General features: G+C 30.9%; 1 protein-coding gene across 2 annotated transcripts in view; it reads right to left on the bottom strand.

The window, feature by feature from the left end:
- Positions 1 to 840: 840 nt before the first annotated feature.
- The window catches only part of LOC107453376 (SLo interacting protein 1), a 93,405-nt gene continuing 70,078 nt past the window's right edge, over positions 841 to 24,167 (bottom strand). For both annotated transcript variants that reach the window (XM_071188133.1, XM_043041329.2), the window contains exons 5-9: positions 23,516 to 23,614; positions 21,378 to 21,437; positions 15,780 to 16,039; positions 11,137 to 12,128; positions 841 to 1,448 (exon numbers count right to left, since the gene is read on the bottom strand). In XM_071188133.1, the coding sequence (XP_071044234.1) occupies positions 970 to 1,448; positions 11,137 to 12,128; positions 15,780 to 16,039; positions 21,378 to 21,437; positions 23,516 to 23,614 (1,890 nt within the window). In that variant the 3' untranslated portion in view covers positions 841 to 969. The remainder of the gene's footprint in view (positions 1,449 to 11,136; positions 12,129 to 15,779; positions 16,040 to 21,377; positions 21,438 to 23,515; positions 23,615 to 24,167) is intronic.

The following is a 24,167-nucleotide window of genomic DNA, read 5'->3' on the forward strand; positions in this document are numbered from 1 at the left end:
AAATTTTTCAAACTACTTAGTATGGAATTTTAGTACTAATATCATTCCGATGATCTAATAGATTTTTTTAATAACTTTTAGACTGTTTTTTTATAATTAAAAAATACCAAACTGAATTTTTTCAAGTTAGTAGAGAGTCAGAAAAATAAATAAATTGGAGGCCGTTTGCAACAAAGGGTTAAAGTCCGACTATTAAAAAGTTGCAAAAAATACCACTTGTCATGAAGACCTGAAGTTTGAACTAGGTACTAGTATTTACAACGACGGAGGAAGCATAAGAAAAAGAAATATTTAAAAGTTCGCATTTGCGTTTTTCAAAATTAATTGCAATATCCTGCAGCAATTATTGAAAAATTTTTTTTTATTTTAATTCTCGCATCTCTTGGCAGATTGCCAAGTGAAGCAAATCTGGGAAAAAATGTTTTATACAAGTGCAACCGAAAATTTTTAGCACAAAGATTGTTAACTAAAATAAGAGAGAGTAAGTATCGAAAGTGACAAGGAAAAGTATAGAAAAATATATTAAAAAGTATGGAATATTAAAAAAAGTATGAAAGTATATGTCAGAGAAAGTATTCAGAAAGTGTCAGGGCATGCCGATAGGAGATTATCTAAAATAATAGACTATGGTAGAAGTTTTTTGCTTTGATATTTCACAATGATTCTAAACATGCATATTAAGAGAGGTACGGAACACTTTGTTTCGTATTTTTAGGTTTTAATCCTCCCCTGGCTCGGATAACCCTCCATATTGATTGCGATTTGTTTCCAACCTAAAATTAATTTCATTAAGAAGAGTTGATATTTTCAATGGAAGGAAAAATTAAAAAGCTAACGAAATTATTTTCACTATTCTCATATAATGTGGCAAATTGCTAAGTGAAGCATACCCAGAAAAGAACTCGTTGTTGTTTTAGAAAAATAAGTACAACCAAACAATTCTAGCACTATGAATGTTGACTAAAATGACTAAACAGTAGTCACAGAAAGTATTCCAAAAGTGCCATGACAAGCAGATGGGCAATCATCTAAAACAGTAGACGATGGTGTAGACGGGAATCTTAATTTTCTTCTCCCACTACTATAATAGATTTTTTTCTTTGATAGTCCATCTTTTTTTCCTTGACTAGAATCATCATCTTCTTCATTCTTATCTTCCGAGAGTTTAATAGATTTCATCAATATCTCTTTTCTCTGTTTCCTATCTCGTGCTTTCTCTAAATGTCTTTTTCTCTCTTCTCGAGTCCAATATTTTCCAGTTTTTAACTCACTAAGAGCATCATCATCTGTCGTCAAACCACAACGTTCTTCCATGATTTGCAAAGCGCGTTCTTTTAGTATTTTATTTCTCACAGGTCTTCGAGTGATATAGCGTGTACCATCAGGTCTACGTTTTACTTTCCACTCCATTTTAGTTTCCTCACTAGGCTCTTCGGTTGGTGTTATAACTGAAAGAAAATATATTATTATTATAGAGACAGACAAAATTGTCTTAGGCATTTAAACTTAGGTTAAAATAAAACTGCATCTACCCTCTCACTGCTTATCCCACGATTTCCACGGGCAACGTAGAACCTACCAAAATTTTGCATTACCCTCGATTACCAGGAGGATGCATTTTTTCCCCCTGTCAATTTAGGGCTTGTAGCTTCATAAAAATCGACAAAGACGCTTTTAATGTTAGTCTAAGGGAAAGTCCATTAGTTGTTTTCTTAATAATTATAAGCTTGAAACCTAAGTAGTTGCTACTTTTGAATAGGTCTTTTTAAATTAAATTTCCGCTTAAAATAATTTTTTTTTTAAATTTTTTTTCTTTTAAATGATTATTCTTCTATTTCAATTTTCCAGCAACATTTTTTATGATCTAATTTATTTGGAAAAAGAAAACTTTTATAAATTTCGTGTATATTTTAACTTTAAAATATGTTATGAAAAATACGCAATTTTTTTAAACCTATTTTGATATAAAAATTACGCAGTGAGAGTTAAATCATTCACAATACTTGCATGCGACAATGGCCTTATTCAAATTTTTTTTTTTATTTTTAGAATCGCGATAGAAAGTTTGAATTGGTTGAACTTGGGTCGTATCTAGATTTTTTAATCTTCTTAACTCCGCGATCATAATATAAGCAGTAGTCGAGTGATTTTGGAAATTTCGAACTACCGATATCCGTGATTCAACACATTTAATCTCGGTTTTAAACATAAGAATCGATGTGAGCAATTGTTTTATTATTCTTGAAAAGTTGTAAATAAACGAAAGAGAAGCAACTTTTTGTAGAAATAATTGAATTTATGAATAAGATTTCCAAGTATTAAATATGATTATAAATAACATTGTTATTTAAACAGTAATAAATTCAAGGAAATAAAGATATAATAATAAATTCAAATATATATAATAAATTCAATAAAAATAAAACGTATTTTTTTAATTTTTATTCCATTTTTTTCACTTAATGTCTACATTAAGTAAAAAAAATGGAATAAAATGTCGAATTCTTTTATTCGGCTAAGAATTCTTTTTGCGACTATATCCACTATTTCTTAATCTTTTGATCAAGCTTTTAATTTATATGCATTGTAATTTATATGCACTAAAATAAGAAAATGTAATTATGTATCACGTATTGAACTTAATTAAAATCAATACACTGATCATAATCTATTGGAAGAATCCAATTTTTTGATACAGCTAAAAGAAAATTTGTTTTCTATTTCTTTTCTATATTAAAATGTAGCATAATAATAATTTACGCTATTTTCTATATTATACAAGCACTAATATTAAGCAAAATTTGAGGGTCAAAACTAGGACTGGGCTATAAATCGATATATCGAGACATATCGATTTAACGCCTATATCGGCAGGTCGATACAGCGACAACGTTCCAGGCGATGCATCAGAAATCTGATTTAAGCCGTCTAGTAAAGAAGACGAACGCAAAACGATATAACGATGTACCGATACAAGATACGCAAGGATCTTCTCTTACGTTCCGATGCCAACTCGCGCTGTGGAAGACGATGTTCGTTTCATTATGTTGAAACGGCCTTGATTGATGAGCGGTAGAATCAGAATTAGTTTTGAGAGCATATATCGTGATCTCGCATGTTCGTTTTTTTCTTCTTTGTCGCAACTTGATATCGTTTCTTGAAGATTATTTTCAGTGGGACTGACTTTGTGATCGCCGTCGTTACCTTGTTCTGAACGTAATCTATTATTGAAAAGAGTATATAAAGAAGTGTTTCTTAATTAATTAGGTAAAATTTTTTCTTTAAAACAAAACTTTCTTTTTAATTTTTAAATATGATAATTAATTTTGATATTATATGTTTAAGTAATTTTTTACATTATTGAATTTATTACAATCGGAAATCTAACTTAAGGTGCCCATAAAGAATTAAATTAAAAAGTAATTAAATTTGTTAGGCTATTTTTTACTTTATTTTAATTTATTAAAAGCTTTTTGGATAAAACATCTAATAATTTAATGGATTTTTATTACTGATTTTAAATTTATAAATCTTAGTAATGTTTGCAATTGCGACTTCCTTTTTTTTTTTTTTTTTTTTTTTTNTCGTTTTATTAAAGAGTATAATCGTGTTTTTTAATTTTCTTTCAATATTGTCAGTTAAATATATTATCGAATATCATAATTCTTTTGTTTTTATTTTTAAGAAATTAAACCTTACTTTGTTTTTTCGTTCAGAATTCGGTATTTATTCAATTTAACTTTATTATTTATGCGAAATAATAATTATAAAAAATAGTGTTGTTTTAAAAGTGGTTTTTTTGTTTAATTTATTTAGCACTTTGTTTTAAAATGTTACAAGTAATTTTTACATAATGTTATGTTACAAGTACTTTGTTACAAGTAATTTTTAACGAACTTATTTTTTGAATTTTCCACCTATATTGTTTGGTAAATATATTGATAAATTTCAATTTTATTTAATTTTTTTATTATTTATTTTCAAACTAAGAAATCCTTCGTTAATTGGGCGATCATTTTTAGAAAATATAACATTAATATCTTTCTTAAGCAAAACATGTACATCGAATTCATAAATTGATTTAAATCAATCTGAGTATGAAGTTTTGATGGAAATCCGACTTTCTGCGCCTTACAAGTAAATGAATTTCAAAAATACTATATCGCGATACATCGCTATATCGTGATGCAAAACTGACGATGCATCACGATATAAAATTTCTTATATCGCCCAGTCCTAGTCAAAACTGTAATATTTAAAATAGCTAATTAATATTTTTCATAAATTTTTATAGATTTATATTTTTTGAATCACTACATTTTATTTTTTTTTCTCTGAGAATGAAGATTTTGGTGACATTTCAAGCAAAATAATTACTAAGCGATTTAAAATATTTTCAATCAGTATAATTTTTGATAATTTTTTGCTTTATTTGGTAAATACAAAGTAAGATTATAAAACTTTTATTGCGTCTTTTTTAAAAAAAAGCCCTTATAAGTTAAAATTAGCTATATTTTGAAAAATGAGAAAAGTTCGGTGTCTATAAAGCTCTGCACAAATTTATTGTAAAAACACTTGAAGAAATATATAGAAGAGAATAGAAAAGAAAAAGCAAATCAATGTCAACGAGTAAACTGTACATAGCGTGATAACTTAAAACAATAAAAGAAAAAGACTACAAAAATATAAAACAGAAATAGTAATGAAACAAAACGCTAAAGAAATTATACTCTAAAATACACTCCTGTCCATAAATTGACATTTAGTCAGAATCACGCGGAAATTGAGCTCGTAATTAAAAATTTCCCCAGTTGAATTATTATACACATCTACAAGAATAATTTGCAAATTACAGGAATCCACCAGATGATGCCGACAGTACTCCACAATGACGAGAGTATAAGAGAGCGGTATATACGGAATGTTGGCAAAGAAATAAAATTATTCCCAAGAATTCTGTAAGCCACTCAATGCTGTAACTGAATAGTTATGACACTGAGAACGCACGTGGATTATTTTTTACGTGATACAACTATCGTCCTCCAGGAATGTGGGCCTACTCAGATGAAAGTATCCGAGGAACTTGGAATTGCCCTAAGTATCAACTCTAGGTTTTGGAAATACTTCCAAGATGATGGAAATGTTTGTAATGCAATACAATATAGGTCGCCCCCGATTTACAACCCCGAATAAAGTCAAAGACAGATATGTGGCAGTAACTGCCAAAAGAAGCAGACAGAACAGAAGCACAGCATCTGATTTGTCTGGTCAGTTACAGGTTACATAGTTTCAAGGTAAACTGTGCACACTATATTATATGCTCATTGGTCAATATTATATGCTCACAAACATGCTATGTTCCGCTCATGGCTACTCACTGTCCCCAGCAATTAGCCTGGAGTAGAAAACACGTATCGTCACAGTGGGTTTGTGTGAGGTTTATCGACGAGTCAAGGTTTAGCTTGCAGTCTCGATTCACGTCGGACATTTATATGGAGAACGCCAGGTATCCGTTACCCTCAAAACAACATCACTGAACGACAACGTTGCGGTGATGCAGGATTGCTAGTTTGGGGTAGAATTATACGGATTTCCAGAACAGATCTAAACTATGACAGGTTCAAATTTATCGGGTCATCATTCTAGAACAACATGCATGTTTGTATATGGGTACCATGGGCACAGAATTTGTGTATGGATGATAACGCCAGTCTTCGCCTAGCAAACATCGTAAATGAATGCCTTCGATTTGAGAATATTACCGTATGGGATGGTCAGTATTCTAACCAGACATGAATCTGATAGAGAATGTGTGTACTTGCTTGGTCGACGAGTTGCAACCCGATTACTACACGCGAACCGGATTTTCGGAGAGCATTGCTTGCTAAGTGGAGTAATTTTCAGCAAGATCAGCTCGTTAATTTGATACTTAGCATGCCTAGACATTTTGCGAAATGTATTTCATCGCATGGGTGACATGCAATGTATTAACCATCATACTGATCACGTCAAACTGATCACGCAATATGAAATTTTTTTAATGGAGATAATTTTTATAAATGCCCCAGAGAGCAAAAAGATCGTAGTTTTTATGAATGGTATCACACATACACCCTCTTTTTTGTTCTTTAACTATTGTTTACTGAATTAACTTTATGAATAACGTTTGTTTAGTTTCTGAGCCTTATTTGACGAATTTGGTTTTATCTTTATTTTACTGACAGGAATGTAATTGGAGAAAATTAAGACGATAAATTAAATTTAAGAAAACAAAAAGGTAAATCCACAAAATTATAAAGTAGAAACAGTAAAAAAACAAAGCACTAAAGCAGCTAGAAGAAATTATCGTTTCAATAGAAAGTTAAAACAACAAGAAATGAGAAATATAATGTAAATAGTTTGTTTGTGATGGGCTTGATAAATATGAGCTATAACTGATAGACCGAAATATTTGTTAGTGTATTATAGTTTAATAAGGAACATGTAATTTATTTTTTTAATAATGGCAAAGTTGTTACCTGTTAATTATGTTTCATTACTAAATATTCACTAAAAATTTTCTATAAAATTTCCATTACTTGTATAAGGCGGCACGGAGTTAGTTAAAATGTCGGCCAGCGTCCACCACGCACCATATGAGAAAAATAACATAAGCAAACGTCCACGTGATGCGGGAAAACCAATCAGAAGGTCATTCGAGATCTAGATTGAAATTTTAGTTGGGAAGTTCGAAGAACTATGATTTCAGAAACTGTTGGGAATATGGATCCGCGATGTTGGTGTTCGTTCGACAGGATGTGGATCGAAACTTGAGATACAGGAAAAAGTGCAGAATACGGCCCTAAGGCTGAAAGAATAGGTTATATAGATTTATCCGATTCAGTATTAATTTTTAACCACTATTCAGCTTAGGTAGGACCGATCTATAATCATCTGTCCAAGACGCATAGGGATGTTTGTGTCAGTTTAACTTGGATTACGAACTAAAAAAGTTTGAACTGCATTAAATCATTCGCAACATATGCACGAGAATATAAGACTGAGAAAATAGGTTATATATATATATTTGCCGAAAACATTTGAGTTAGAATTCAGCTTGGGTAAGGACATACATATTTGTCCAAGAAGTGTGGGGATGTCTAGGTCTGTACGGAGATATTCGAAGTCCAAATCCCAGGAGTAGATAAAAGTGTTTTAGATCAGCGCTTTTATTTGCAAGAGATTTTTCTTTTTTTAATGGTCTGGTGTTTTGTCTTCCGAGTTGCGTTAAAATGTAAATGATTATAGAGATAACTCTTATGCACTGAACTTAATATTTGGGGTTCAATACATCGTTACTAAAAGTAAAATTAACATATAAGTTATCTCAAATTTTTCTTAATGCCACTATTGAGATCATGTATCATTATAAAAGAACGTAAATAAAAACAAATCTATTGTGTTTATGTGGCGCAATAGAAGAAATTCAAAAATAAGGGACCTATAAAATTATTTTAGAATGTATTGTTGGAAAAATATAGTGTTGTCACACTTAACATCACTTTTAGTAAATTAATGGATAGCCATATAACACCCCAAAAATTTGATTTTGTAATGTAGAAAGATGACATACTAAGTCAAATCTTTTGAAAAATTACATCTCATTAAAAATTAATATTGACCTCATAAAGAAGTATAGTTACAAACTAAAATCTTTTGAACTTAGAATTATACAGCGTGTACCTAAACAACCGTCCTACAAAAATACTTTTAAACTCCTTGTAACAAAATAAATAAAAATATATACTATTGAGTCAATATATTAGAAGACACTGATATTTAAGCGAAGGAAAAAAAATCCTTTGAGTTTGAAATAGTTAGGCTAAGCTTGACCTAGTAGTCATGATACACACACTCATAGTAGTTTTATATGAAAATAGAATATTATTCGCATAAAAGCATTATTTAACGAGAGGACAACCTTCGAAAAATACTCTTTAATTGTAACAGACGAGATTACTTGTCATCCAGGAGAAACCAGTGTGTTTTAAGGACAAGATAATACGTCATCATGGAAAACCGCTGCGTGCAAAGGACGAGATAACTCGTGCTCTATAAAAGGTTATACTATATTATTGCAGCATATTCATCGACTTATTTATCTACATTTTAGAGCATTCCTGTTCAGAATATTTTGTCTTTACCACATTTCAGCAAGATGATGCCACCAGCTCAATTTTTAGAGACTTTGTGATATTAGTTTCTTACTTTAAAATTCTTAAGTTTGTTAGCACAAATAAGTGATTCTATTGAGTATTGTTAGTGATTGCAATTAATTATATTTTTTAATGTAAAATAAATTAGTTTTAACAGAATTTTCGTTTTGCTACTATTTTAGCTTTACAGGAAAACTTTTAACGCAGACGAGGCAAAGAAGTGCCATTGTAGTGATGAAAGTGTTAAGACAGTTCTGCAAAAGCTGTTTGGCTACATGAAATAACACTCTTTGTATTGTAGTTATAACCAGCATTGAAGAGTCGACATAATTTTGAATTTTCGACTATCACTGTTCAACTTAGCCTTGTAATTATGAACCCAACCTAGAAAACAAGGGAACTTCTGTATAAAGTATTAGGGGAACTTTTTGATGGAACTAACCTGAATTTGCGTTAGATAGTGAGGAAAACCTACGCTTAGCCCGACGGCAAAGGGATTCAAACTTATGATCCGTCTATCACTGAGGATATTTTACGCAAGCACTGTGGTCGATGCGTACCGGGATCAGAATTCGTACCTAACGGCAACCGCTGGGATTCTGGGTCACCTCATTGGGAGGTGTTCAACGTTCTATCCCTGAGTCAACACTCTTTGTATTAAAATATGCCTATAACTATTTTGTTGGGTGCTCAGTCAAGTTTAACCTATTTTTACCTAGTGCCTTCTATGCTAATTCTAGAACTGGCATAAAATGCCACGAAGAAGGAACGCCACTGTTTTGTCAAAATACGTTTGCTATTTTTTTCTATTTACTTTAGAAGCAACTCAAACGCTGCATTATCTGGGTTCATCAAAATTTGCGAAAATGCAGAATTTTTCCTTGGCTTACATAATTTTCGTCTGCGTGGGAAAATCTCCACAAATTGGTTATTTTTAAAAAGCTCAAGAACTTTCAAGATATCTTAAATTATTTGTCCGTTCCAAAAACCAGATAATTTTCGACAGCAAGATGGTATACATAAGGTAAAGTCTTAGCTTTGCCTGCACTTAAATTCTTTAAGACAAGGAGATACAAGCGCTTCCCTTGGTACGCACGCTATGAGAGTATACTAAGTACGGGATAGAATGATTTTTCCAGTTAGCCCACTTTTATTCAAAAATTCAATTTTTCTCACTCAGTGAAAAATATAAGGGTGATTCTCACGAAACATGACAATTCGGACCAAAAAATTTCTTCAAATTTAAAGTCTTCAAAATAATCTAAAAATTTTTTTGTATACTTCTTTACTTATTAATATCTACACTTATTAATATCTTATAGACAGCAGTGTAGTTTATTGACATCTGCTCGAGAAAAAAAAATAAAATAGAAATTCACCAAATCTTGAATGCCAGGAAAATGACATATTACCTTAGAAGTTTAAAAAACAGTCAGTCATTTTAAGTTAATAATAAATAACTCAACTAAAGCCTTTATGTTAGATGGACCATAAATTGCTTTAATTAATTCTTTTTGATCCACTGTAGAAAGAAGCAAAAAAAAATTTGTTGCTGATATGTACAGAATAAAGTTGTGTATAATAATCAATCATTAAATAAATAAATAACTTTGATTACATCCAAGCATATTACAATCATACATAAACTTGGTATTAGGTTAATATTTGCTTTCCCTCTTTACAGTATTAGCAGTTAAAAAGAATTTCTGGTAACACTTCAATGTCCTGGCATTCATAAGCCAGGAAAATGACAGCCAGGATAATGACAAATTCGCCATTTTATAGCATATAACTTTACTTTAATTTAATATTTTGGCCGAAGACGTTTATATTCTGCAGAAAACAACAGTATTTCTTAAAATAGCTCAGATATATCTATGTAGTTTTTGTTATTAATGATTTCAAGAAGCCAGGAAAATGACAGCATGAAAACCTACTCACCTTGAAAAATTTTTTGAAATAGATTTTGAGCCAGAAAATTGGTTCTTTATTCATGCAACAAGACATGTTCAGATAGGCGGGTATCTAATCAATCTATTAACATAAGATATTAATTCCTGGCGCTATCTATTTTGGTCATAAATCACTATATAAAAGTAGCCAGAAAAATGACAGATTTTCATGGGACAAACAAATTATTGACAGAAAAAATTATTTTAAACGGAGTTTTAGTAAACAATACCCTCTGCGTATATTCTGGAAAAGCTTACATAGGATAAGATAAAAAATAAGTTTGATTTTGAAAAATATATGGGAAGTTTTGAAGCTTGTTATTATTGGAAATATTGTTTGGGAAATGCCAGGAAAATGACATTTTGATATTCAATTAAATTTTTTAAGTATACAAAACAGTCAATGCTAGTGCAAAGTCATTTTAAAATGCTGACAGCAATGCTGTTTATAAATTTTTTTTTTTTAAAAAAAAGCTCTTTTAGTATTATAGTATTAGATCTTGCAGCAAGGGACAGTGAATTGTCATGTTTCGTGAGAATCACCTATAAACCAAAAACCAGAACCCAGTCATTCACGTGCCTAATTTATCAATCCTCTCCATAGAGCCGAACACATGCAGCTGTTTGTTTAAATGCCCTGGATCAAATAAAAAAGTAATAAAAAAACATATTGAAGATTAAACGTCTGTGAGATATTATTCGGAATTATAACGGCCTTCTTCCACTATTAAGTATCATTTAAAAATTGAAATAAAATGTTCCAAACTGAAATCACATCCATGTAATCATGGGCTGCTGGGGTAGGAAATCTATCATTATAATCATAATAAATCTATCAGGATAATCATATATGATATTGTGGACCTTGAAGATAAAACCACGATGTGTGATTAGGGTTCTGAAGAGGCGATTTTTCGTGGCGAAAGATTTCTGAAAAACATTATTAAAGAAAGTGAGTGACAAATATAAAAAATAAAAATGCAATTTACCAGGACTTTTTGATGTAGAAGGTGGTTGATTAGTTCGTAAATAAGGTAGATTTCTTGTTGGAGGCAAACTATCGAAAGAAGAGGAGGGATATTTTTGATTCCATTGCTTACCAACAGGTTGTGTACAAGTAGGTATAGTACTAGCTTTTTTATAATGTTTGTGAGCTAAAGCTTGGCGAAACAGCTGTTGTTGTAACCATATAGTGTGCTGCAAATTTTCTTGATTAGTGTACATGGTAGCACAAGGATAGAAAGTAACGTAATTTTTATTTCGTTCTACTTGTCTATCAATAAAATCCCTACCCGCTACACTAGCAGGTTTTGCTGGTAATTTACTAGGTTCAGTAACAAATGGATCACTACTAGTTGTTCTACTCATCCCTCTCTGGGCACCATACCATTGAAATTGTTGTTGAGGTTGGCTGTATTCAAAGCTTGGAACACCTCGATCATTTTGTTCTGCAGTTCGTTTTTGATGAACGAGCACTTGGCAATAACGGCAGGTATCACAACTAACAATGCTAGCAACGTCACTTTCGCAAAGTTGCGTACTTTTGTCCACAAGCTTAGGAGAACTTGGAAATAGTTTTGAAGGCTCGTCATATTCAGGAAACTTACCATTAGTACAGTCTGGTATTGGAGCAAGTTCAAGAGTTAATGGCACTCCACGAGCAGCCATTGCTTCCGTGAAAGAAGAATTGGGTTTATTATGTTTTCGATTTTCAAAGGTAACATTTTTAACCCACTGGGCAACACTTTCTTTTTTCTTTTCATTAGGAAGAGTGGGTAAGGAGGGTTCAAGGGGAGGTATACTAGAAACAGGTTCCATTGTAGTTGCAACATATTGATGACCGGCACGACACCTGAACCACTGCTCACGTATATGTCTGCTAACCAAAGATTCACATTCAATTTGAATACTTTGCATTTCTTTATTGAGAGCGGCCATTTCTTTGTCCAAACTTGTGTCTGACTGAACTCGAGAAATAGTCCTACAATTAAATCATTATACATTAATTTCTAAGAAAATTGGCAAAAACCGAAAATTAGTTAATTAGTAAATAGTAATTAATAATTAGTAAAGATAATTAGTAATTAGTAAAGAAACTTAAATTACTATTGTTTAAAATTACAAATCATTTACAAGGTGGCAAGAAATAACTTAGACAACGTTTAAATAAATTTATCGCAACACATCGCAAATTCATTTTGGAACGCTTCCTTGGTTCCAAAGGTTCTTTGGCTTTACAGCAAAGTTCAAGAGCATTGAAGTCATAATTATCACTTAATAAATACATTTCAGTGCGAGAAGGTGCAACTTTTTCAAGACCAAAACATAATAAAAATAACACGAACTGCCATGCAAATAAAAATATTAAAAATAATGAGAACAAAGATGCTATTTGAGTGCACCTCTACTTAATGAAAACCACAGAAATTTAAGACAGAATGAATAGCAAAATATTTGCTAAAAACGCTTTTCTATTGCCCTTCTAATAATTTCGATTTCTTTTCTCCATAAAAAATATCTAGAAGATGTAGGACAATTTACTACTTTTGATAAGAAAAACCTCCCAGAGATCAAAAATATCTCTTTGATCTCTGGGAGGTTTTTCTTATCAAAAGTAGTAAATTGTCCTACATCTTCTGCTTTGCTTTTCTCACTCATTGGAGATATCTGTGATCTTCAGCTAACAACTTCCTGGAGTTTAATGTATGCTTTTTTTTTTAAATCTTATTATCTCAACATATATGTGAATTCTCATCTTGTTATTTTGTTTTAGAATTAAAGAAGCACGGAAGCTTGGAAAAGAAGCACGGAAATGGAATGTGCATGAACATGTTTATTATAACTAAAGTCCGACTTTTGAAAAGCTTTTAAAAGGAGCCACCAGCCAAAATTATCTGAAAATTGACAAAATCTTCACAAAGAACAGAACAAAGATAAAAACAAAAAAAGTTGTTTAAAATATTAGCGATAGATGGCGTTTTACTCAATGTACTAGTCAGTTGGCATGCTGTACAAAAGCATAATAGAGCTTCTTAATATGCATTTTGAAAATGATTAAACCAGTCATCACTTTCCAACAGCCTGGCCGCCAAGATCACTTAATGCATGCCATTTCTGTCTGTTCTGAAAAGTGTATTCTTCAATGGCTCTATTGCAAACTTAGGTGAATTAAAGTCATTAATTCCCGCATTGCATTCGTTATGTCACCTTTGATATACCGATCTGTTATGAAGAATGCCGTTTTCTGTTTTTAAGTTATGGCAGAAAACGGTAGACAAACATATCGAGTATTTCTCGAGGAAGTCTTAAAACGGTTAACAATTATTTTTTGTTTTTAGTATCCCTATTTCCTTTTCATTCTATTTATTTAAATTTGAAAATGGCACCTGTAACTGAAATCATTTACGTTATGACTTGTAAAGGGCCCTCTTCCTCTAAACTTTTTAACTATTATTTTACATGTCATATTCTTTCAGTTTCTTCCTGAATACTCGGATCAAATTTCAAGTTCTTCTGATTCTTTATAGCTTTGTGTGCTGTTGAATATTTCCAAGTGAAAATTATCTACAATATTCAACAGGCCATCCAAGGCAAACAAATGAAAGTTCCCAACTTACGAGACTGAATTAGAGTTGAAAATCCGCAATCAATCGTTTGCGTCTTGTGGCTGCTAATCGCTAGAGTGCATTTTTCTCACTAAAGTTTGTTGCTATTGACAACCAATTGATCATCTAACGTTCAATTGAAGACGAGGTTTCTTGAAGGTGTCGTTGAAATTAAAATTTTGAGAGAAAACAGAAAAGTAATTATTACAACAGCTTCAAAGCTTCAGTTATAGCAAAGCATTCCTTTAAGATCTAGTTGTCGGTCAAGGAAACATAGAGGTTAAAGTTCTACAATTTTGAGGCCAACGTATTGTAGTGTCAATGTGGTCGGCATTGCGCACAGCCTGCCTTTACTTCCTAAACCAACTTTTATCCATCATCTGAAGCTAAGTGGGTCTCAAGCAGCCACCAGAAATAGAAACCGAAATCTATTTATCAAATCCACCATCTTAACCCCATCTCCAAATTTGTGCCGATCCCATATTTTGCTATCAAAAATATGAGGTTTAGAGATGATAGAGTTTGTTTGTAGTTTTACCAACAATTTACAAATTATCGAATCGGAAAAAATAAAATATAGAGTGATGACATTTTTTGATAGTTTTATGTTCTAAAACTTTAGACAGAACAATGTTATGCGAAGCTATAAAATACTTTAAATTTAGAGACGACGTAAGAGAGTTTTATTTATTTATTTATTTATTTATTTGTTTTTTTATTGACAGAGTGATAATCTCTATGGAATGATTGATGGCAAGAAAAGCAAGCTTTACTATCTGAACCACTATGCGATACAGAGGGAATCTATGCAAGAGATAGTCGGGCATTATTCTGGCCAGAGATTCAATGAAAATATAGTTCATCAAAATCATAGAACACAAACTATATTCAAGAGCCAGTTATTCATGCGCTGACAAACTTGTCGTTCGAAAAATTGTGCTAGATATTTGTGCGTGGGGCGCTGTATTTGGTTGCCACATATCAAAATTGTTAGACACTTTGTCTTCTTGTCAGAAGTTAGCCACAGTCACAGCCGCAAATTGTTGTTTTTTGAACTACAAAACCCTAACTTCATCACTTGAAAACAGTAGACTATACACTTATAAAATTTTGTTGAGATCCGTTATAACGTACACAGCTGAAACAGTGATACTGAATGAGAAAAATAAAGACTTAGCAAGTATCTCTGCTTGTTCTCTCAATGAGTTTTTAAAATCTCTCTTAATTAGAAGCAAAGATCTTCAGACTTAGGAGAACGCAGAAGAGGAGTATTAAACAACGTTGGCTTGTTATTTACTTTGTTTAGCTGAAATATGAGGTCCAAAGAAAATGATTTTAACATTCCAAAATATTTCCTCGGCATTTCAAACAAAACTTACGCAAGCATGAATGATATATATTTAATTTATTGGCATCAGAATCATTTTAAGCGTTACTAATCATTAGAATTTACTAATCACCAAGCATTATTAATTATTTCATAGAAGCCTAAACACTGTAACCAGTGAAGGATAGGGTATACTTTGTACTACGCACGAATAAAGCAGAACAGTGTAAATAAAACATAAATAATGTACAGAAATGAACATACTATAGTTTCAGATATATTAACAAGAACTTTCCTCAGAGTCTAAACACAAAATGACAGTAGAAAAGCAATCAGACAAACACGTGCAAAGTGGCTCAACCTATGGGGGGGGGGGAGGAACATGCTTGAACAAGAAAGATTGTTCCATTCTTAGTTCTCTTCCCTTACTGAAAATAGGATTCTTGTTCAATCTTGTTCCTTTTCCACTACTGGAAGTGAGGTTCTCGTTTAATCGTGTTTTTCTCATCCTGATTGAAGTAGGGTTCTTGTTTAAGTTTGTTCCTCCTCCTTTACTGATTAAACCCTTTCCCCCCCATGTTTGTTTCCTTACTCTTTAACTGTTATTTTGCGTCTAGACACTGAAATTTTAGTTTATAGAACTGAAACTGACAAGTAACTTCTTGCTGTAGAAGCGAGGCAAGTATGCAATAATACTTACTTTGAATCATCAGATGGTTGTCCAGCAGTGTAGGGATCTTTTTTCGAATTATTTTCTGGGCTAACATCGTACAATGCCGTAGTGCTCGCACACTTTTCATCTGTTTGATTGCTAGAGGAAGGATTTATGTCTTGGTTAGGAACTGTACCATGTGGAAGAAGTAAGCGACTACTAATGAAACTCCAATCTGCCTCATTGTTGGTATTTTTCACTTTATCAACGTCATTCTTTGAATCTTGTGTACTTTGTCGTTGCTGTAACTGAAAAAAAATATTAAGATTTAATGAAAATAAATAAAGCCATTTCTGCGGTATGTACACTTATTGAGAGCTGTGAGCTACATTGATATGTTAAAATTACAAATAAGGTTCTCTTCTAATATATATTTCTAGAATCCTTCCCAAAGACTAAGAAGAAGAAAAGGATACACATTTGAACGCGGAAATCAATAATCCGACGCTATCGAAATTTTTTAAATCACTAGTGAGAGTGGAGACATGGAAAACATCAAACATTGATATGATTTCCTGGTAAAACTTGGAGAGATCTTTAATAATCATAGTTCAACTGTTCTCGGGTAATCAAAAAGATTTTGAAGCTTTCAATCCCACCCTTTTCAGAATAAGCAAGATTTCGACATGGTTTTTTTTTCTTCACTTGCTTACATAGTAGTTTGCGACCCCTAATATGTATACTTGATCTTACTTTTGCCAAAAATTTCTAAAGCAATATCGAAATTAGACGAATCACTAGTGAGGTAAACGGAAAGAAAAGCTTTAAAACTAGTTTGATTGCATGTTGTAACTAGGAGGTGTTTCTGATATGCCTTTCAACTACTCTCTCGGACTATCAACAAGTTTTGATATTTCTCAGTAGCAATTTGTTAGATAAATTTTACAAAAAAAAAAAAAGAAATTCAATGGCATATATTTCCCCTATAAGTAAACTAGACAAACTTACATTTGACATCTTATGTAAGCAGATTTCATATTTTACAAATGTTCTATAAGAGTTGCAAAAATGAAATGTGGACAAGTTTAGTGAAAGGAATACCTTTAATGGAAATCAAAAGAAATCGCCGGTCCCATCGTTTAGATAGCAGGTCTATGCTTTGCTGTAGAAAGATTGTGATTGATTCTAGAAGAATAGGTCCTTCCCAGCTACCTTCACTTCGTCGTCAGAATGAAAACATGTCTCTTCTAATGCTCTCTTAAGTGGCTCAAGATAAAATCACAGGGTGACAAACCTGGACTGTACGGTGGGTGTTCCAACACTTTTCAAAGGAAATTTTTCGTATGGTCCTTTGGGTTTCACGGAATGAGTGTGGGTTGGCATTGTTATGGAGAAGGATCACTTGTCGTGTGAGAAATAATAACCATTAGATTTTGTTTACTTTTTATAGTTTCGTCAGAGTCTTGTAGTATTGTGTTGAACTAGAGCTCCCTTGGGGCAGGCTGTTCCGCTCTGGACGCATCCATGCGTAGTACGACTTTACTTTCGATACATTTTTCCACCAGGAACGCCTCACACCGCCCTTGATATCCCTGTTCGTTTGCGCTGCTGTAGCCATTGGGACTGAAACACACGTGTCCACTTTTTATAATGGCTACCCTTATATAAATACGCACCCATAAATTTTAAAAATAGTTAATAACTTTAAAACAAGTTATTTCGCAGCAAATGTTATTTCGACTTAAAATAAAAGGAAAAATTCTTGTGTCAAACGAATTATATTCTTTTACGAAAGAAAATTGGTTTTTCATAACAGTTTTAAACGTCAAGTATTGTGAAGGCTTCTCTCTGTAACGTTATCAGAAAACACTTGCGCGTACATACTTTTTTTTCATACAATGAACAAGAGTTCTAAAAAATACCCCAGACGATAGAACTTTGGGGTAAGAGAGCGGCGACAACTTCTGAATTGATTCCAAGAGCGTCTTTTTTTCTTTACTTCTTTTTCTTCTCCAATATAGGAAAAACGGCGCCATTTTTATTATAAAAAATATGAAAACATTGCGAAGTCTCCAATAGATATCCCGTATATTTATTTATATGTTAAGTGTGAAGCTGTTGCCGGTAGCTCATTGGCTGACAGATGACATTAGTTTTATACTCTTCTTTAGAATCATATTTGCGATAAAATTTTATATTTAAATATTACCTTTTAATAAAAGCGAAATAATAAATTAATTATCACACTTAAACTGTGTACGTTTCATTCATATTTAATAATTTCACTCACATGCGTGACATGTATTGTAAACATAGTTAATTTTTCTCTCAATTTTAATGCTCCGAAGGAGCTTTTTATCAAAAAATTATAAAATGTGCATGTAACTTTTGGAGAACTTTTAAACATTTTCAATAAAAAGCATTTCTTTTATTGCTAGTACACCAAAAATTGATAAATGAGCTTGAACAATTTTACCACTTGTCTCATGGCATATAAACTAATTCCCGAATTTCATAGGTGTGTTAATGTAATAAGTGTATTCATCAATAATATTATTCATTAAAGATATTCGGTAATAAATATATGCTCTATAGCAGCTGTGATACGGGCTCTCAAATCAGCCATGGTGTTGAACCTAGAGACACGCAATCTTTCTCTACACGCTATTCATGTTGTAGTAACTTTGGGTGTATATACATTTTTAATAAATACATAATAGAAGTGTTTCCAACTTTTTTACCTCCCCCTGTACATACATAGTCAAACTTCATTAACGAGAACACGCTTAACATGAGATTCCTTTAACAACTAAATTTTTCATTCTCCATCAAATTGTAGAAGGATATAACACTTTAAAATACTTCTAACGTGAACACGCTTAATCTTATGAAGTCAATTATTTAGATAAATTTTAATATTAATTGAAATAAATAATATTAATTAATATTAATTAATGATATTAATTAATATTAATTATAATAGTTATATTAATATTAATTAAAGTTAATTATATTAATTTATATTATTTATACTAATTAATTATATTAACTAATAATTATTATAATAAATTTTTTTCTTTTAATGTGAACAGAAAATTGATTTCCCTTCCGGCAGATAAGAAAACGGATTATTCGCAGTTCTATATCTATAAAAGTATGTTTTTTTTAATGCCTTGTGTCGATAATAGTAAAACTACAGCATTCAAATCTAAGAAATGATGAGGGGGCATTACAGAAAACAGTCCTTTTGTACTCTTAATTTGAATAAAGCTTCTTTCACCTCATGAGAGGGAAGGTAATGAAGCATGCTTTCCTGAGAAATGACCTCCCATTGTGATCGTTTGTTCAATATGGATTCTCCCACCCTCTCATAGGTTGTCCACTTTCAATAATTGATACAACTGAATTGCATTTCTACAGGTGAAGTAGTGTGAAATTTTTCTGAATTTTGGTCTACTTTCCTCTGATGGATTCCTACGAAACAATCAATCATTTTGTAATGCCAAATAAAAACACGAATTATTTTTTTGGATAAGTTGGAAGACTTTTGACTGCATGTGCGAATAAGAAACCAAACAAACTATTACCAATTTTTTTGTTAGTAATCCTCTCTAATTTGTGCGTTAAATCAGTTTAATCCTGGTAGTTAATTTTTACTCATTTTTTATTTGCTTCTACAGAATTAAAAAACAAAATAGATCTCCGAAAGTAAGTACACTTGTTGAATTTTGTCTGAACTTTCATATTTTTTTCTAATAATAATTTTATTTTTAAAGTAATTGATTGTATTTATTATGAGATAAGTAAAAGTTATTGATTTAATATAGAGCTACAAATAAAAACATTCATTGAAATGAAATATATATTAAGTTTTATATTCATAATAGAAATTTAAGATTAGAAAACGCATATACATAATAGAAAATGTCTGCGTATTGTAGGATTTCCATCAAAAAAATTTATAAACTTAAGCACTTTTAATGTGAACAAATATTTTGTCCACTTTCGACTTGATGTTAACGAGGATATACACACATTATAGAAGTCTGAAAATGTTATTTTACGCCGTTAGGGGTGCTTCCCCGTTATAAATTGGCTGTTCATACGTATTTGATACGCATTTATCTACGTTATCTTATCTTATGTGCATAAGCGTAAATATAAAACTAAAGTAATGTTAATTTTACCATTTTTTAATAATTATTGTCGAAAATTACATTTAAATAAGCTCAGAAAAAGCCTACTGAGTGTGATTAACAAGTTAGTCACAAAATTGTTAAATTACTTAAAATATCGATTTTTGAGTCCATCTGAAAGCAATCTTCAAAAGCCGTAAAATTAAGATTCATAAAAGTAACGTTTGAAATGCACCCTTAGCGGTGTACAGTGAGGAAAGAAAAAAAAAAAGGACCACCCTGAATAATTTTTGATCTAATGATCAGATCTTCACGTTCTAAAACTCAATCTTAATGATTCGAGGGGGTTATCTCAAACATGCTAATTAATAAGTGCAGACTGCACTTTAAGTTACGAAATCAGGCACTTTCTCTGAATAAGCATAGCCTTTTTTTCAACGGATTGAAATCTGATGCAAACTATAGAGGGTAGCCGCAATCTCGTAAATATGGTCTCCATAGTTTGATCAGGAGAACGCTGCAAAGTTTGGACCACTTAATGTTAATTTTGTTTATTGCGTATTTCGCTGTATCTCGAGAACGTTTTAAGTGAACTGAAAACTTTTTGCATACAATTACGAAGTTCGTTTATCCAAAGATAATTCCATGCAAAAAATGACCTTTAGTAAATATTTATTATTTTTTGTTACTTTATTTATAATGGTCGAAAACATTTTATATTGCAAGTTATAAAAGTTTTTGTATCATTTTAAAGAATATAATTTTACATGACAAAATTCAAAATTGGAGTAAAATCGGTCGAATTGTTCCCAAGAAAGTGGATTTCAAAAGAGTAAGATATTTAAAATATGATTTCTCAGGAACAAATCGACCGATTTTGCACAAATTTTGTACTTTGTCATGTAAAATCATATTTTTTTAAAATGATGCAAAAAATTACATACTTTACAATTCAAAATTTTTTCGATCGTTATTTAATAAAATAATAAAAAAAAATATTTACTGAAAGTTATTTTTTGCATGGAATTATCTTTGGATAACCAAATTTTCTATCTGTGTTTTTCCATTCGCTTAAACAGTTCTCGAGATTCGAGATATGGCGAAATAGGCAAAAAGTAAAATTAACATTAAGGGGTCTAAACCTTAGAGCGCTTTCCTGACTAAACTATGGCGACCATGTTTCCCAGATTGCGGCTACCCTCTATATTTTGGAGTTAGAAAGCCGGATCAGTCTGAAAAAAGGTATGTTCATTTGTCTGATTTCGTAACTTAAAATATTGTCTTCACTAATTAATTAGCATATTTTGAGGTCATCACTTTGCACCATTAAGATTGAGTCCTAAAACGTGAAGATCCGATCATTAGATCAAAAGTTATNTTTTTTTTTTTTTTTTTTTTTTTTTTTTTTTTTTTTTTTTTGCGCACTGTGTGCATTTCCCAATTCTTATAATTTGTAACTTTTTCACAGAATCACTCTGTATGAAAAAGAAAAGTATAAATGATACAACACCATATAAAATTCCTTAGGAAAATCTTCAAGTCGTTCTTCTTCGTCATCTTCATCATCTCCCTAAGAATCATATCAATCAACTTTATTAAATCAAGCGATCATAAAAATTCATCTAAGTATCTTTAAAAGGTAAGATAAATTGCAATTATTGAAAAAGGGATGGAGTAATAAAAATAAAAAACTCGGCTAAGGTACTTTTGAAATCAAGCATACATCACTTTAATCTATACGCGTCTGGTTTATCCAATATAGCCATGGTTGCACTGGCAAGGAATTCATTGTTTCACTCTCGGCTACTACGTGAATGACTCGAGACGTGAATTTTTGAGAACTCAAAACATGTCCATTTTTATTTACATTTTCATATTTTTTTGAAGTTAATAAAGTTTTTATGTTCCCGCTTCTTGGGATCATTCATTTAGTAACACTGTATATTAAATTAAAATACTTAACATGATATTAAAATAAGTTTTACGTACGATAATGGTTATGGCATTTAGATTGAAAAAAAAACAATATATAATTCATCAAAACTTTCTAAAAAATTAAAGCAGTACATTTTTATTTATTCCTTTATTATTTTATCATATTTTTTAATTTTTTTTTAAATTTATTTTTGGCTGCTGCACTACAAAACATTTTTTAGGATCTTAACCAATTCCGTCTACAATTGAAATTTCAATGGAATGAAAGTTAAATGGTTACAAGGTGAATTATTTCGAACATATTTACGTTTCTGCCCTATTCGAAATTTTTTGAAAATATTTTTTTTATTTATCGGTCCAAAATTTATTCCAGATATTCCAGTTTTACTCAAAGGCATATTTCTATAGAGTTTATATTTTACACTCTTCATCTTATTTACTTATTTATTTTTTTATTATTTTTATTTATTATTATTTATATTTTTGGCTTAAATGACTCAAGTTATTTGATTGAATGCATGATGGGAAAAGAGGCTTTTTACTGCTTTTCCTCATCTTTCTTGCCGCTCTTAACAAAATAAATGAATAAGTTTAATTTCTAATAATTTTAATTGTTTCTAACTATTTCAAACAATTAAATGTTACGATCAAACAAACTTCAATACTGAGGTTAATGAAAGTATTGTTACGTTTTAATTGAGCGTAAATGAAACATTATCATTCTTGCTCTTTTCGGCGAAATATAAGAACAATTTCTATTTATAATTTCTAAAAAAAGAGTATATTAAAACTATTTGCTGAACATACTAAACATACTAATAAAGTAATTTATTATCCAAAACTGTCGACAAAATGGTAGCGTAAAGATTAATATTTGATTTTGAGAAACATTAAAATATAATTAAATAGTTGGCAAAACGGTTCTGCGAAACACGAACGGCCAGGTAATTAAAAAATTTATTTTAAGATGAAGACGATATACAAGATATTAAGAAATAATAACATGATTAAAAATGCTGGCTACGTATTCGTATTAATAATTATTAAATATAAATTGAATAAATTGATAAATATATTTTTCTGAGTCTATGCATACGTATCTATATTATTGAAATCGTATCAATCATTGAAAGAATAAACTAAAAAATAAAATTAAAAAAAGCTAATGTATAATCACATTCTATCAGAAATGTGCTTTTATAAAACCCGACATTCGTTGAATAAAATCGTTGTTTTTTGTTCAATGAAGTTTTTTATTAAAATCTCTTTACTAAATAACGAATAAATTAACAGACGACTTGAAATAAACATCGTATTTTATAATTTAAAAAAAGATTAGCAATCGGTTATTAGCGAAAAAAATATCAAGAAATTTCACGTTGTGCATGGTAAGTCCCTCGTAAGTTAACCACAGTTAAATATTAATCGCCTCATTTAAGTATTTTTTCATTGTTGCTAAATTAATTTTTAAAAATAATTTCAATTTTTCTCAGCTTCTAGTAGATAAAAGCAGATGAAACTTTCAATCGAAAAAAATGTAGATTAATATGGTATAAAAAATGTATACCTCATAATTCAAAATTTTTTCATCCACAATTAAATAATAAATTATTATAAAAATTTTTTAAAATATGACTAATTTTAAAAATGTGACTAATTTTGAAATTGTGGTCTGCTTCACAATTTGAAATACAATATATTCATACTTATTACCTGTAAACGTGGTCTGGAAAGAAGAAGGGTAACTTCAGGTTCTTTACTAGAAAAAAGAGAGACTGCTTGTTCTCGATTACGAACATCCACTCCGTTTACCTGGAAAAGAATTAAAATTGTAAGTAAAGCTCAATCGTATAGAGCGCTACCTAAATAATTTTTGATTTAATGATCAGATTTTCACGTAATAGGACGAGATCTTAATGGTTTAACGATATTTTAAGTTACAAACCCAAGCACAAAAACATATTTCTCTAAATAAACATGACTCTGTTTTATTACAGATATGGATTTATGACCCTCAAAATTGCCGCTATGTCGAAAATATTGTTACAATAAGAAAGCGAAAGTTCCTTAATGTTAATTCCTTTTCATTAATTCCACCATATCTGAAGAACTTTTTAAGTGATTCGAGAAATGTTTGCCTACTATATTAATTTTTGAAGCTGTTAGCTTATAGAAGTGCTTGCTCAAAAATTTAAGGTATTTAAGACTTTTTCGGTTCACGTGAAATAGCATTGAAAAAAATGAAAGAGACATAGACAAAGCAACGGCATTATTCAGGCTGTAAAGGAAGGTAGAAATACACCACAGACTGGGCCTAATGAACCACTTAATATGAAAGCATTTAAATTGAATGTAAAGTCAGGTT

The sequence above is a fragment of the Parasteatoda tepidariorum genome, chromosome X2 (genome assembly GCF_043381705.1).
Source record: "Parasteatoda tepidariorum isolate YZ-2023 chromosome X2, CAS_Ptep_4.0, whole genome shotgun sequence".
Lineage (NCBI taxonomy): Eukaryota > Metazoa > Arthropoda > Arachnida > Araneae > Theridiidae > Parasteatoda > Parasteatoda tepidariorum.